Source organism: Epinephelus fuscoguttatus, linkage group LG3 (genome assembly GCF_011397635.1).
Source record: "Epinephelus fuscoguttatus linkage group LG3, E.fuscoguttatus.final_Chr_v1".
Classification (NCBI taxonomy): domain Eukaryota; kingdom Metazoa; phylum Chordata; class Actinopteri; order Perciformes; family Serranidae; genus Epinephelus; species Epinephelus fuscoguttatus.
This window is the reverse complement of record NC_064754.1, coordinates 2,339,785-2,352,123: the sequence shown is the minus strand read 5'-3', so window position 1 is coordinate 2,352,123 and position 12,339 is coordinate 2,339,785. Positions and strand designations below refer to the sequence as shown.

Genomic DNA, 12,339 nt, shown 5'->3' with positions numbered 1-12,339 from the left:
CAAGGTGAGAGACATTGGGTGAGCGTGGGGATACTCACGAGTCCCCAGCTGAATGCCGCTGTGTTGGAGTTCTCCCCAAGGAACGAGAAGGTGGCCCCAATTGGACTGCGAGTAGCTCAGAGGAGGTCTCTGGCTGTTGTGTGTGCGTATGCACCGAACAGCAGTACGGAGTACAAAGCTTTCTTGGAGTCTCTGGGCAGTGTCCTTGAAAGGGTACGGACCAGGGTCTCTATAGTTTTCCTGGGGGACTTCAACCTTCAGTACTCACGTGGGCAATAATGGAGGAACCTGGAGGGGGGTGATTGGGAGGAACAGCCTGTCTGATTTGAACCCAAGCAGTGTGATGTTATTGGACTTCTGTGCTATTCATGAATCGGCCATAATGAACATCATGTGCAACCACAGGGAGGTTCATAAGTGTACTTGGTACCAGAACGCCCTAGGCCAAAGATCGATGATTGACTTTGTGGTTGTACCATCAGATCTACGGCCGTGTGTCTTGGACACTCTGAGTGAAGAGAGGAGCAGAGCTGTCAACTGATAGCGAGTTGGATCAGATGGTGGGAAAAGCTGCCAGGAAGACCTAGTAAACCCAAACGCATAATGGGGGTGAACTAGGAACATCTGGTGGAGTCCCCTATTTATGAGGTCTTCAACTCCCACATCCAGAAGAATTTTTTGCGCTTCCCAGGGGAGGTTGGGGACATGGAATCTGAGTGGTCCATGTTAAATCCTTCATTGTAGAGGCGGCTGCAAAGAAGGACTTTTGGTTGGCCTCAAAGAAGCTTGAGGGCTTGCCCATCCAGTCTACATGTGTGCTGTGGACTTGGAGAAAGCTTACAACCACGTCCCACAGGGAGTTTTGTGGGGTGTACTGCAGGAAGACATGGCACTGGGGTTGCTGCTCCATCTGTTTCCTGTATGACCAAAGTGAGCGCTGTGTCCACATACTTGCACCAAGTCAAACACGATTCCGGTAGGTGTTGGCCTCCACCAGGGCTATCTCTTGTCTTTGATTGTGTTTGTGATATTCATAGACAGGATTTTGAGGCGCAGCTGGGGGGAGGAAGGGGTCTGGTTTGGTGACCCAAGAATTGCATATCTGCTTTTTGCAGATGATGTGGTTTTGTTGGCTTCTTTACACTGTGACCTCCAGCATGCACTGGGGCGGTTTGCAGCAGAGTGTGAAGCAGTCAGGATGAGAGTCAGCGCCTCCAAGTCTGAGGCCATGGTTCCAGAAAATGCCAGAAAATGGTGGACTGCCCCCTCCAGGTTGGGAGAGAGTTACAGCCCCAAGCAAAGGAAGTAAAGCATCTCTGGTTCTTGTTCATAAGTGAGGATAGAATGGAGCGTGAGACGGATCAGCAATTTGGTGCAACGTCTGCAGTGATGTGGGCGCTGCGCCGGACTGTCGTGGTGAAGAGAAAGCTGAGCCAGAAGGCAAGGCTTTTGATTTACAGGTCCATCTATGTCCCAACCCTCACCTATGGTCATGAGCTCTAGGTAGTGACCAAAAGAATGAGATCACGGATACAAGCAGCTGAAACGAGTTTCTCTTGAAGGGTGGCTGGGCTCAGCCTTAGAGATAGGGGGAGGAGCTCGAACATTGGGAGGGAGCTCTGAGTAGAGCTGCTGCCCCTTCATGTTGAAAGGAGGTGGCTTGGACGTCTGATCAGGATCGTCCTGCGCACCTCACGTCAGAGGTGTTCCAGACATGTCCCCGGGGTAGACCGAGACCATGCTGGATATCTCGTCTGACCTGGGAACACCTTGGGATCTCCCAGGAGGAGCTGGAAAGCATCGCTTGGGAGAGGGATGTCTGGAGTACTTTGCTCAGCCCTCTGCCCCTGCGACCCGGCCTCGAGTAAGTGGTTGAAAATTGGATGGAAACTGGCGATAGCTGCAGGAGGAGGCATTATTATTCAAATTTGGTGCGAACGTTCACTTGGAGATGTTATTTACAGGTTTCAAACAGGTTTACTCTGATACCATGTGAGCGCAGCATCAATGGAACAGTTCAACAGTTTTGGGAAATATGTTTATTCATTTTCATGAAAAAAAAAACCGACCATCTTTGTACAAATTCTGACACAAAATTAAATGACGTATTGTAATACAATAATAGGAACACCAGACTATTTAATGCAATACAACAGCTAAAAAGTTATAAATGATGTATTTTAATTTAGCTGGTCAGACAAGTGTGATTCCAATTGAGATGGGTGTGGCGGTGCAGCAGGGGGAGGTGTCGATAGATCCAGCTTGGCGCAGTGACAGTTTCGTGCCAAAGGTGCGCTAAAAGCTCGCCATCTGAAACCAGGTCTACTGTCAGCGCAGGGGGAGCGCAGCCGGTGTAAGCCAAAGTTTGGCTGACCGGCGGACAGTGTGCACACGTCACCAAAACCTCACAGGCAGGTTTCCAAAATGTCAGGCACATTAACGATGCAATAAATACCCACAAAACCACTATTCAATGCAACTATCTGCAATCAGCACATAAATGTATCTCTGTATCGACTGTCCCGTCACATCTGGTGTCAGATCAAAGGGGATTGGCACCATTTGGCACGTTTGGCACGCGGAATGGAAACCCAACACACAGCTGCAAACTAATGAGTTCACATCCCTCTCAGCCAACCACAAACAGCCACAGCATCAGATAGGGAGTATATATTCACCATCTGTCATCTTAGAAAAGTCAAAAGAAAAGAAACTGAGTGAGACTGTGAGAGAGAAAGAGAGAGCGCGCGCACGAGAGAAACGCATCGTTGATTTACAATTGTGGTGACCTCCTCCTAGGCTACCTTTGCATCATCAGCCCGTGGAGGTATATCCGGACACTGCAAGCTTGGACCTCCCGGACCAAAACATTAATTTCCTCCTAAAATTGCAGAGCTCGATAAAATTGCAGAGCTTTTAATAAGGTGCAAACCTTATTGCACCTTAGTGCTCCAGCCTCCTTTCATTTGGGTTCAGTCATTTTTTGAAGTGGCCCAGTTGATGTATTGTCTACTATTTTGTCCTGTGCTTTGAGCACCGATCCAGTTTTATTTTTGGCTGAAGCGCAAAAGTGCCTTTCTTTGACATGTTTTGATTTTGTTTTGCTGTTGTTAAAGGTGGACCCCTGTGACTTCTATTCATGGAGACATTTCTCAGTTTTATGGATCTTTTGTTCCCCATGGAGGCATGCAAGAAAAAAGAAATTTCCTTCAAGATTTCAAGGTAACACGGGGTGAGTAACTGATAAACAAATGATCACTCTGAAGGTGACGTATTCCTTTAAAGCCTTCTGGGGCTCGATGTTCGTCCGTCCAGGACACAAAATGTATTTGTCGTCAAATTCGACTTTTCTGTTGGGTGTTAAAGTCACTGTTCACTCAGGCCTTGTGTTCAACAGCTAGTTTATGTTACAGCTTTTATTTTATAACCATATATTTACAGATTTCTGTGACTCATCATTCATCTCACTGTTATTCACTAAAAAAATAAAAAACAGTTATAACCAAACTGCATCTCACACAAAGTAGAAAATCCTGTCAGTGTGGTTTCTATTGTTAACGTCTGTTAACTTTTTAATGTCCAGTAAATCAATGACACGTACTGTATCCTGTAGACATGACCAACATGTAACAGTCAGACATTTGTTCCCTTGAATAGAAATACAATAATAAATACAAATTAGATTTTAACTGTGTCCTCTGACACGAGAAGCTGTAGACATGTCTGTACACAGTTGTAGATGTTAAATTAACTTAAATAAAATGCCTCCAGTGCTGTTACATTTGCTCCTACATGTTGGAGCAGATAAAACGTTTGGTATTGTTTCATTTAAAATTGTAATAATTTAATATTATTTGAAAAAGCAACTGATGAGTGTTAACAAGTAGAACACAGATACAGGTTACCTTCATAAAAAATGGACCCAAATATACTGAACAAAAATCTAAACGCAACACTTGATTTTGATCCCATTTTTCACAATTTTGAGTGAAATATCTCAGACCTTTTCATTCCCTGAACAGATATATTGCTCTGAAATTTTGGTCACAAATTTGATCAGATTAGTTTATTGGCTTATGAGCTCTTCTTCTTTTACAAGATGGTCCGTCCACCTGACAGGTGTGGCACATCAAGATGCTGAATAAAGAGCATCATAACTACACAAGTGCTCCTTGGGATGGTCACAGTAAAAGGATACTGTAAAATGTTTGATCATGACACAATGACACAGATGTCACAAGTTTTGAGGGAGTGTGTTATTGGCATGCTGTCTGCAGCTCTGTTGGTGAGGTTTAGTTTCCTCGTGTTTGGTCATGACTTTATCACATACAAGTTCTTTCTGAATAAGAGTCGAGAAGTGGGAGAGTAAGAGTACTCTGTACTACCAGCAGCCCAAAGGCATCATCAAGGTGTGTCAGTGTTTGGTTAACAGTACAGTGACTCCATGCTGGTTGTTCCTTTGTGTTGTGGTCCATCCAGTGGTCGCTCTGTGCCATAACACCAGGAAGTGGAAGCTTGTTGTTGTTGTTACTGTAGTGCAATGAGCAACTGTCAACTCAGCACTGAGGTTCTTATGGTTTTTACGTGTTAATGTTGCACTGAATAACACCAGCACCATTTGACACAACAATTTATGAACTCTTTAAACCTGTCTTGAGAGGACTGAAATAAAAACATGTTGATTTTCATGCAGAATTTTGAGCAACAAAAGGAAATAGGAAAACCACACATTTATTGTTACATTGGAAATGACTTTTTACAGTTTGTACTGTGTAATCTGCCTGAAGTTTAACTAGATGCTTTTATTGTGAAGCAGCCACAGGAAACACAGTGTGTTTGTCAGGAAATACAACTTATGTATAAACCAGGCTTTTCTGTTCAGTGTTTAATGTTCAAGTCACTGCTTACTCAGGCCTTGTGTTCAACAACTAGTTTATTTTACAGTTTTTATTGAACAATCACATATTTACAGATTTCTGTGACTCATAAACCATCTCACCAGTATCCAAAAACACATTAAACCTGTCCAAAGTCACCAGTAATTATCAAACCACTTCCCAGACAAATTAATCAAGTAAAAAAAATCAAAAAGAAACATTTGTTCAAAGTCAAACTGCAGCCTGACATATTTGGCGTCTTTACAAACAGTGATTTCTTCTGTCAGTGAGAGTAAATGTCTTAGACTTAGACTTGCTTTATTGTCATTCAACAAATACACCATCGGTGTAAATTTTAATCGATATTTCCTTACTTTGGCTCATGAGTAGATGCATACATAGTGTAACTTACAATAAAATAAAATATAAAACATTGGTATGACTTAAAAAACAAGGTTCAACACAGGTTTAAATAGATATTCTCCACATAAAGTTTGTGTCATGATGCAGAGTTGAAGACATGAAAGTGTCAGATTAACATGCTGCCTGTGTGATGGGATACAAACAATAAAACATCTTAACAATGAAGTGTACATCAGCACAGTGAACAGATTCTGCAGAAAATAAGATGTGAACTATACAGGATTCACAATACATGTTTCTTTGAATAGAAATAAATCAGTACATGAAATAAGTGATTATTTTACTCTGACAGGAGAGATGATCAGAGGTGCAGAGTTTATACCAAAATAATTATCACCAGGACTGAAGTATGGGAAGAGTTTCTCAGTGAAGGAGCAGCCAGTGAAGGAGTAGATAAGAGCTGCAGCATCTACGTCATAAAAGGAGACTAGACCCTCCTCATAATCCACAAACACCCCCACCTTCTGAGGCTGAGACTTCAACGATAGAAGTACTGAAGGACCAGCAAGAGCTTTGTACTCATTTCCATTTCTCAACCATACAGTCCAGAAACCATCCTGAGGGCTCAGTGTGATGTTTCCCTTCCTGTTGATCGACTCTCTGACCACTCCTAAATCCCATTCAGTCTTTTCTTTAACTTGAACCTCAAAGTAAAATCTGCCTGAAGAGAAACTCTGTTTTGCTAAAATAATAATAAAACGAGAAAATCTCTCTGGGTTGTCTGGGAGATTTTTTCTCACATCACCACATTTCACTTGTTTCCCATCATCAGACAGAATGAGTTTAGGATGTGCTGTATCAGGATCAAGAGTCAAATCCACTGCATACTGCTGGACCCTCTTCAGCTCAGACACAGCAAGTAGCGTCTTAATCTGTTCACTGAGTGTCTTCTCCAGCTGAGACACAGCTCTCACCACAGTCCCCTCATATGATGGTGGACGGACGCTGACCTCTGTCCAGTCCTTGGAGAGTCGAGGAGCTTTCATGGACTGAACACTCTGGAGAAGATGGAGGTGGTCTTCAGAGTGTGAGAGCTGCTCCACTTCAGTGTTTCTCTTCTTCAGCTCAGAGATTTCAACCATACAGTTCCAGAAACCACTCTTTGATGAAGCCTTCAGCCTGTTTTTCTGTTGTTTTCTGCTTCTCTTCTATCATTTTAATGAGCTCACTCAGGCCTCTCTCAACAGACTCCTTCAGAGCAGTGAAGACCTGAACACCTTCTGCTATCTCTCTGTCTGCATCTTCCTTACTGAGGTCGACTGAGTGTTTGATCTCCTGAATCTTCAGTCGTCTCTTCAGGATCATCTGCTGAATTTCAGCCTCCAGCTCAGCCTTCTTTCCTTCATATCCTTCTTTCAGAGGAACAACATCATGTGTCTTGTGGTCTGAAACATGGCAGAGTGTGCAGACACATGTCTGGTCGGTCTTACAGAACAGCTCCAGAGGTTTATTGTGCTTCGTACACATCCTGTTTTCCAGGTTCTCCACAGGGTCGATCAGCTGATGTCTTTTCAGGCCTGACATTGTCAGATGAGGCTCCAGGTGAGTCTCACAGTAGGAGACCAGACACACCAGGCAGGACTTCAGGGCCTTCAGTTTGGTTCCAGTGCAGACGTCACAGGGAACTTCTCCTGGTTTGGACACTTGTTGCTGTGAGCTGCTGCTGCTGGCTTTCTGTTGAGCTGACTGTCTGAACTGAGCGACCATCTCAGAGAACAAAGTGTTGACCCTCAAATCAGGTCTTGTGGTAAAAACCTTGTTACATAAAGGACACTGGCACCTGTCACTAATATTCCAGTGTTGAGTGATGCAGTTTTTGCAGAAGTTGTGTCCACATGGTGTGCTGACAGGATCAGTGAACACATCCAGACAGATGGAGCACAGAAACTGATCTTCAGATGGCAGATAGTTTGCAGCAGCCATATCTACACATGTAGTGGGAAAGAAAAAACATTTTACTCAAAACACAATTTTAATTATTTGTTTCGACTGACAGGAATGTTAGTCCTGGTCTTTTAGTATAACCTTTGATATTGGGCAAAGTAATTTTTAATCATACATGCTGTGTTTTGACCTGCACTGAGCTGTGAGCAACTGCAATCACTTAAAGCCCCTACAAGGAACTTTCATTTTGAGCATGTGTGGATCCCAGCTCAGCTCTGCCGCGCCCCAGCTCCACCTCTCTGACGTAAGCACCACCGCCGCCGGGGTAAATGCAGCGGTCGGCTGGTAAGGCTGAAGGCCTGTTTGGCGAGTACTTCCACAGCTTAGTAGCCTCTTTATTTCTCGCTGGACCCTGTCGACACCTGGCTGGTACCTCGTTGGCCCGGATGAGGTGTTCCAGCCCTGCTCTGCCCGCGCTGGCTGTGAATCTGAGCAACCTGCGGCCTCTGTGTGTGGCTCCCCAGACAGCTAACGGCGTGGACCCGCCGGCTCCTGCCAGGATTGGGCTGGTAAATGCTAGATCGCTAGCGAACAAAACGTTTATCCTGAAGGATTTCCTGACTTCCCAAGGATTGGATTTTCTCTGTGTGACTGAGACGTGGCTGACTGTTGGTGAGTCCAGTGCTTTCACAGAACTTTTACCCGATGATTGCTGCTATTTTAACTCCCCGCGGACGTCGGGTCAAGGAGGAGGAATAGCGACTATTTATCAGAGTCACTATAAATGTAAGCAGCTAGGTAAGATGACGTGTGCCGTCTGAGTGCTGTAAATCGCTTCGTCCTGGAAGCGACCTGGGGCGGACCCAGAGACAGTTTCCTAAAGGTATGGATATACACTATATAGAAATAGCTTATCTTCACACCGATGGTCTCATTTGCTGTTGTAGGTCACGCACAGACATCAGCAGAAACCAGAGACTTTTGCACATCCAGTTAAAAGTTCCTTGTAGCGGCTTTAAGTCGTGTTGACGAACTCACCAAACTGGTAAATCAGCACAGAATATGTTCACATCTTGTTGTGTAGATCAGTTTATATTTAAGCAAAGCAACACACTTCCTCCAGCTGCTTCACATTAAAAGCCTCCTGCTGGTTCTCTGTTAGAGGCTTTTATTGTGAAACAACTAGATGAAGCACAGAAAGCAGTATGTAGGAAGTGATCAGTTACAGTAACCTGACACACAGAGACTGTTTAAAGCTGTTAAAGTGAGCTACTGTACAGTGGGTCTGTGGACAAACAGCCACAGTTATATTGTTATCAGTTTCATAAGTATGAAGAGAAAAGAGTGGAACTTCCTGTCTGAGTGTAGCTGAAGTTTAGTGTTAGTCCTGGTTGTTGAAAGTGTAAATATGATCAGCTGTACTCACCAGTGTTGGGCAGAGACTCTGCTGTGTTGTTGACAAAGACCTGATGAAGTCAGTGTGAATTTTCCTTCAGAGAGAAACAGAGACTTGTCTCCACTGCAGCGTGGCTCACACTCTGACTAACTTTACTCTCATTTCCGGAGTGTGACGTTGCAGCTCTCCTCTTTCCAGTGTTGCTCCGCCTCTCACTGCAGCTCTGTTGGTCAGGTTTTGTTTCCTCCCTCTGATTTACACAGTTATTGGGAAGCACCACGGTTTTCACCATTTGTTGGCAGTGATGACATTTGTCTTGAAAATATAAGGTCAACTCACAACATAGAAAACTAAAGTTATTGTTGTTGTCAGTCTTGTTACCTGCAAGAAGAACTGTGGAAGTTAAAGAAACTTGTGCTCAACATATGACAAAGCCTAACACTGCAGATTTTTATTGAATCAAACCCCATGTTTCATGATATTTATGGCTGGTATAAAAAGCTGTATCATGTATTTAGAGTCAGTAATTCCCTCTCTGTATATAGTAGTGTCCATTGTCAGTGGTGATGGCCTTCACACACATGAGGGACTGACAGGAAATGATGCAGCATGTAATCCAGTGTAATTCTGTCTCATTGATATCAGCCTCACTGTTACTGTTCACTCTCCTACAGCCGGACTGGATTCAGTCACTGCTAGTGGAAACAAACATTTCCTCCTGACACTGCTTCACATTAAAAGCATCCCATTGATGAAAAACATCGGGGCTTTTATTGTGAAGCAGCCACAGGAAACATAATCTGTTTGTCAGGAAATACAACTTATGTATAAACCAGGCTTTTCTGTTCAGTGTTTAATGTTCAAGTCACTGCTTACTCAGGCCTTGTGTTCAACAACTAGTTTATTTTATTCAACAATCACATATTTACAGATTTCTGTGACTCATAAACCATCTCACCAGTGTTCACAAAACGCATTAAACTTGTCCAAAGTCACCAGTAATTATCAAACCACTTCCCAGACAAATTAATCAAGTAAAAAATCAAAAAGAAAAATTTGCAGTATTTTTTCCCAAATTTGTTCAAAGTCAAACTGCAGCCTGACATATTTGGTGTCTTTACAAACAGTGGTTTCTTCTGTCAGTGAGAGTAAATGTCTGTGGGTTTAACACAGGTTTAAACAGATATTCTCCACATAAAGTTTGTGTCATGATGCAGAGTTGAAGAGATGAAAGTGTCAGATTAACATGCTGCCTGTGTGATGGGATACAAACAATAAAACATCTTAACAATGAAGTGTACATCAGCACAGTGAACAGATTCTGCAGAAAATAAGATGTGAACTATACAGGATTCACAATACATGTTTCTTTGAATAGAAATAAATCAGTACATAAAATAAGTGATTATTTTACTCTGACAGGAGAGATGATCAGAGGTGCAGAGTTTTTACCATCATCATTATTACAGGGACTGAAGTATGGGAAGAGTTTCTCAGTGAAGGAGCAGCCAGTAAAGGAGTAGATAAGAGCTGCAGCATCTACGTCATAAAAGGAGACCAGACCCTCCTCATAATCCACAAACACCCCCACCTTCTGAGGCTGAGACTTCAGAGAGAGACTGACTCTGGGGTCAGCAAGAGCTTTGTACTCATTTCCATTCCTCAACCATATCGTCCAGTAACCATCCTGAGGTCTCAGAGGGATTACACCCTTCCTGTCGATCGACTCTCTGGCCACTCCTAAATCCCATTTAGTCTTTCCTTTAACTTGAACCTCAAAGTAAAAGTTTCCTGAAGAGAAACTCTGCTTTGCTAAAACATTGCAATAACGAGAAAATCTCTCTGGGTTGTCTGGGAGATTCTTCTTCACATCACCATATTTCACTTGTTTCCCATCATCAGACAGGATGAGAGCAGGATATGCTGTATCAGGATCAAGAGTCACATCCACTGCATACTGCTGGACCCTCTTCAGCTCAGCCTCAGCGACCAGCCTCTTCATCTGTTGACTGAGTGTCTCCTCCAGCTGAGACACAGCTCTCACCACAGTTCCCTTAAGTGATGGTGGACAGATGCTGACCTCTTTCCAGTCTTTGGAGAGTCGAGGGGCTTTCAGGGACTGAACACTCTGGAGAAGATGGAGGTGGTCTTCAGAGTGTGAGAGCTGCTTCACCTCAGTACTTCTCTTCTTTAGCTCAGAGATTTCCTGTTCCAGCTCTTTGATGAGTCCTTCAGACTGTTTCTGTGTCATCCTCTGCTTTGCTTTGATCATTTTGATGAGCTCATTCAGGCCTCTCTCAACAGCCTCCTTCAGAGCAGTGAAGACCTGAACACCTTCTGCTATCTCTCTGTCTGCATCTTTCTCACTGAGGTTGACTGAGTCTTGGATTTCCTGAATCTTCAGTCGTCTCTTCTGGATTTCAGCCTCCAGCTCGACCTTCATGTCTTCATATCCTTCTTTCAGAGGAACAACATCATGTGTCTTGTGGTCTGAAACATGGCAGAGCATGCAGACACATGTCTGGTCGGTCTTACAGAACAGCTCCAGAGGTTTATCGTGCTTCGTACACATCCTGTCTTCCAGGTTCTCCACAGGGTCGATCAGCTGATGTCTTTTCAGACGTGAAGCTGTCAGATGAGGCTCCAGGTGAGTCTCACAGTAGGAGACCAGACACACCAGGCAGGACTTCAGGGCCTTCAGTTTGGTTCCAGTGCAGACGTCACAGAGAACTTCTCCTGGTGTGGACACTTGTTGCTGTGAGCTGCTGCTGCTGCTGCTGGCTTTCTGTTGAGCTGACTGTCTGAACTGAGCGACCATCTCAGAGAACAAAGTGTTGACCCTCAAATCAGGTCTTGTGGTAAAAACCTCTTTACATAAAGGACACTGGCACCTGTCACTAATATTCCAGTGTTCAGTGATGCAGTTTTTGCAGAAGTTGTGTCCACATGGTGTGCTGACAGGATCAGTGAACACATCCAGACAGATGGAGCACAGAAACTGATCTTCAGATGGCAGATAGTTTGCAGCAGCCATATCTACACATGTAGTGGGGAAAAAAACATACAAACATGCATTTTACAATTTTAATTTTTTTAAACTGACAGGAATGTTATTACTGTTCCTTTAAGTTTAACATATGATATTGGGTAATGTAACATTTAATCATACATGCTGTGTTTTGACCTGCACTGAGCTGTGAGCAACTGCAATCACTTAAGTCGTGCTGACGAACTCACCAAACTGGTAAAACAGCACAGAATATGTTCACATCTTGTTGTGTAGATCAGTTTATATTTAAGCAAAGCATCACACTTCCTCCAGCTGCTTCACATTAAAAGCCTCCTGCTGGTTCTCTGTTAGAGGCTTTTATTGTGAAACAACTAGAGGAAGTACAGAAAGCAGTATGTAGGAAGTGATCAGTTACAGTGACCTGACACACAGAGACTGTTTAAAGCTGTCAAAGTGAGCTACTGTACAGTGGGTCTGTGGACAAACAGCCACAGTTATATTGTTATCAGTTTCATGAGTATGAAGAGAAAAGAGTGGAACTTCCTGTCTGAGTGTAGCTGAAGTTTAGTGTTAGTCCTGGTTGTTGAAAGTGTAAATATGATCAGCTGTACTCACCAGTGTTGGGCAGAGACTCTGCTGTGTTGTTGACAAAGACCTGATGAAGTCAGTGTGAATTTTCTTTCAGAGAGAAACAGAGACTTGTCTCCACTGCAGCGTGGCTCACACTCTGACTAACTTTACTTTCATTT

The 12,339-nt window shown here is 43.6% G+C and overlaps 3 protein-coding genes and 1 pseudogene across 5 annotated transcripts in view; all 4 read right to left on the bottom strand.

Moving 5' to 3' along the window:
* The window catches only part of LOC125886165 (E3 ubiquitin-protein ligase TRIM21-like), an 18,305-nt gene extending 5,969 nt beyond the window's left edge, over positions 1–12,336 (bottom strand). Inside the window, exon 1 of the mRNA XM_049572170.1 lies at positions 12,206–12,336. The gene's annotated coding sequence lies outside the window, so the exon portion shown is untranslated. The remainder of the gene's footprint in view (positions 1–12,205) is intronic.
* The window catches only part of LOC125886176 (zinc-binding protein A33-like), a 73,637-nt gene that overhangs the window by 31,003 nt on the left and 30,295 nt on the right, over positions 1–12,339 (bottom strand). The window lies entirely within an intron of this gene.
* The window catches only part of LOC125886168 (E3 ubiquitin-protein ligase TRIM21-like), a 46,866-nt gene extending 34,527 nt beyond the window's left edge, over positions 1–12,339 (bottom strand). Inside the window, exons 1-2 of one of the 3 annotated variants that reach the window (XM_049572173.1) lie at positions 12,206–12,339; positions 11,447–11,616 (exon numbers count right to left, since the gene is read on the bottom strand). In XM_049572173.1, the coding sequence (XP_049428130.1) occupies positions 11,447–11,614 (168 nt within the window). In that variant the 5' untranslated portion in view covers positions 11,615–11,616; positions 12,206–12,339. Of the gene's footprint in view, positions 1–9,767; positions 11,617–12,205 lie in introns of those variants that run through there. The other 2 variants (XM_049572176.1, XM_049572174.1) reach the window with 2 other exon arrangements.
* LOC125886162 (E3 ubiquitin-protein ligase TRIM21-like) lies at positions 4,775–12,332 on the bottom strand (annotated as a pseudogene).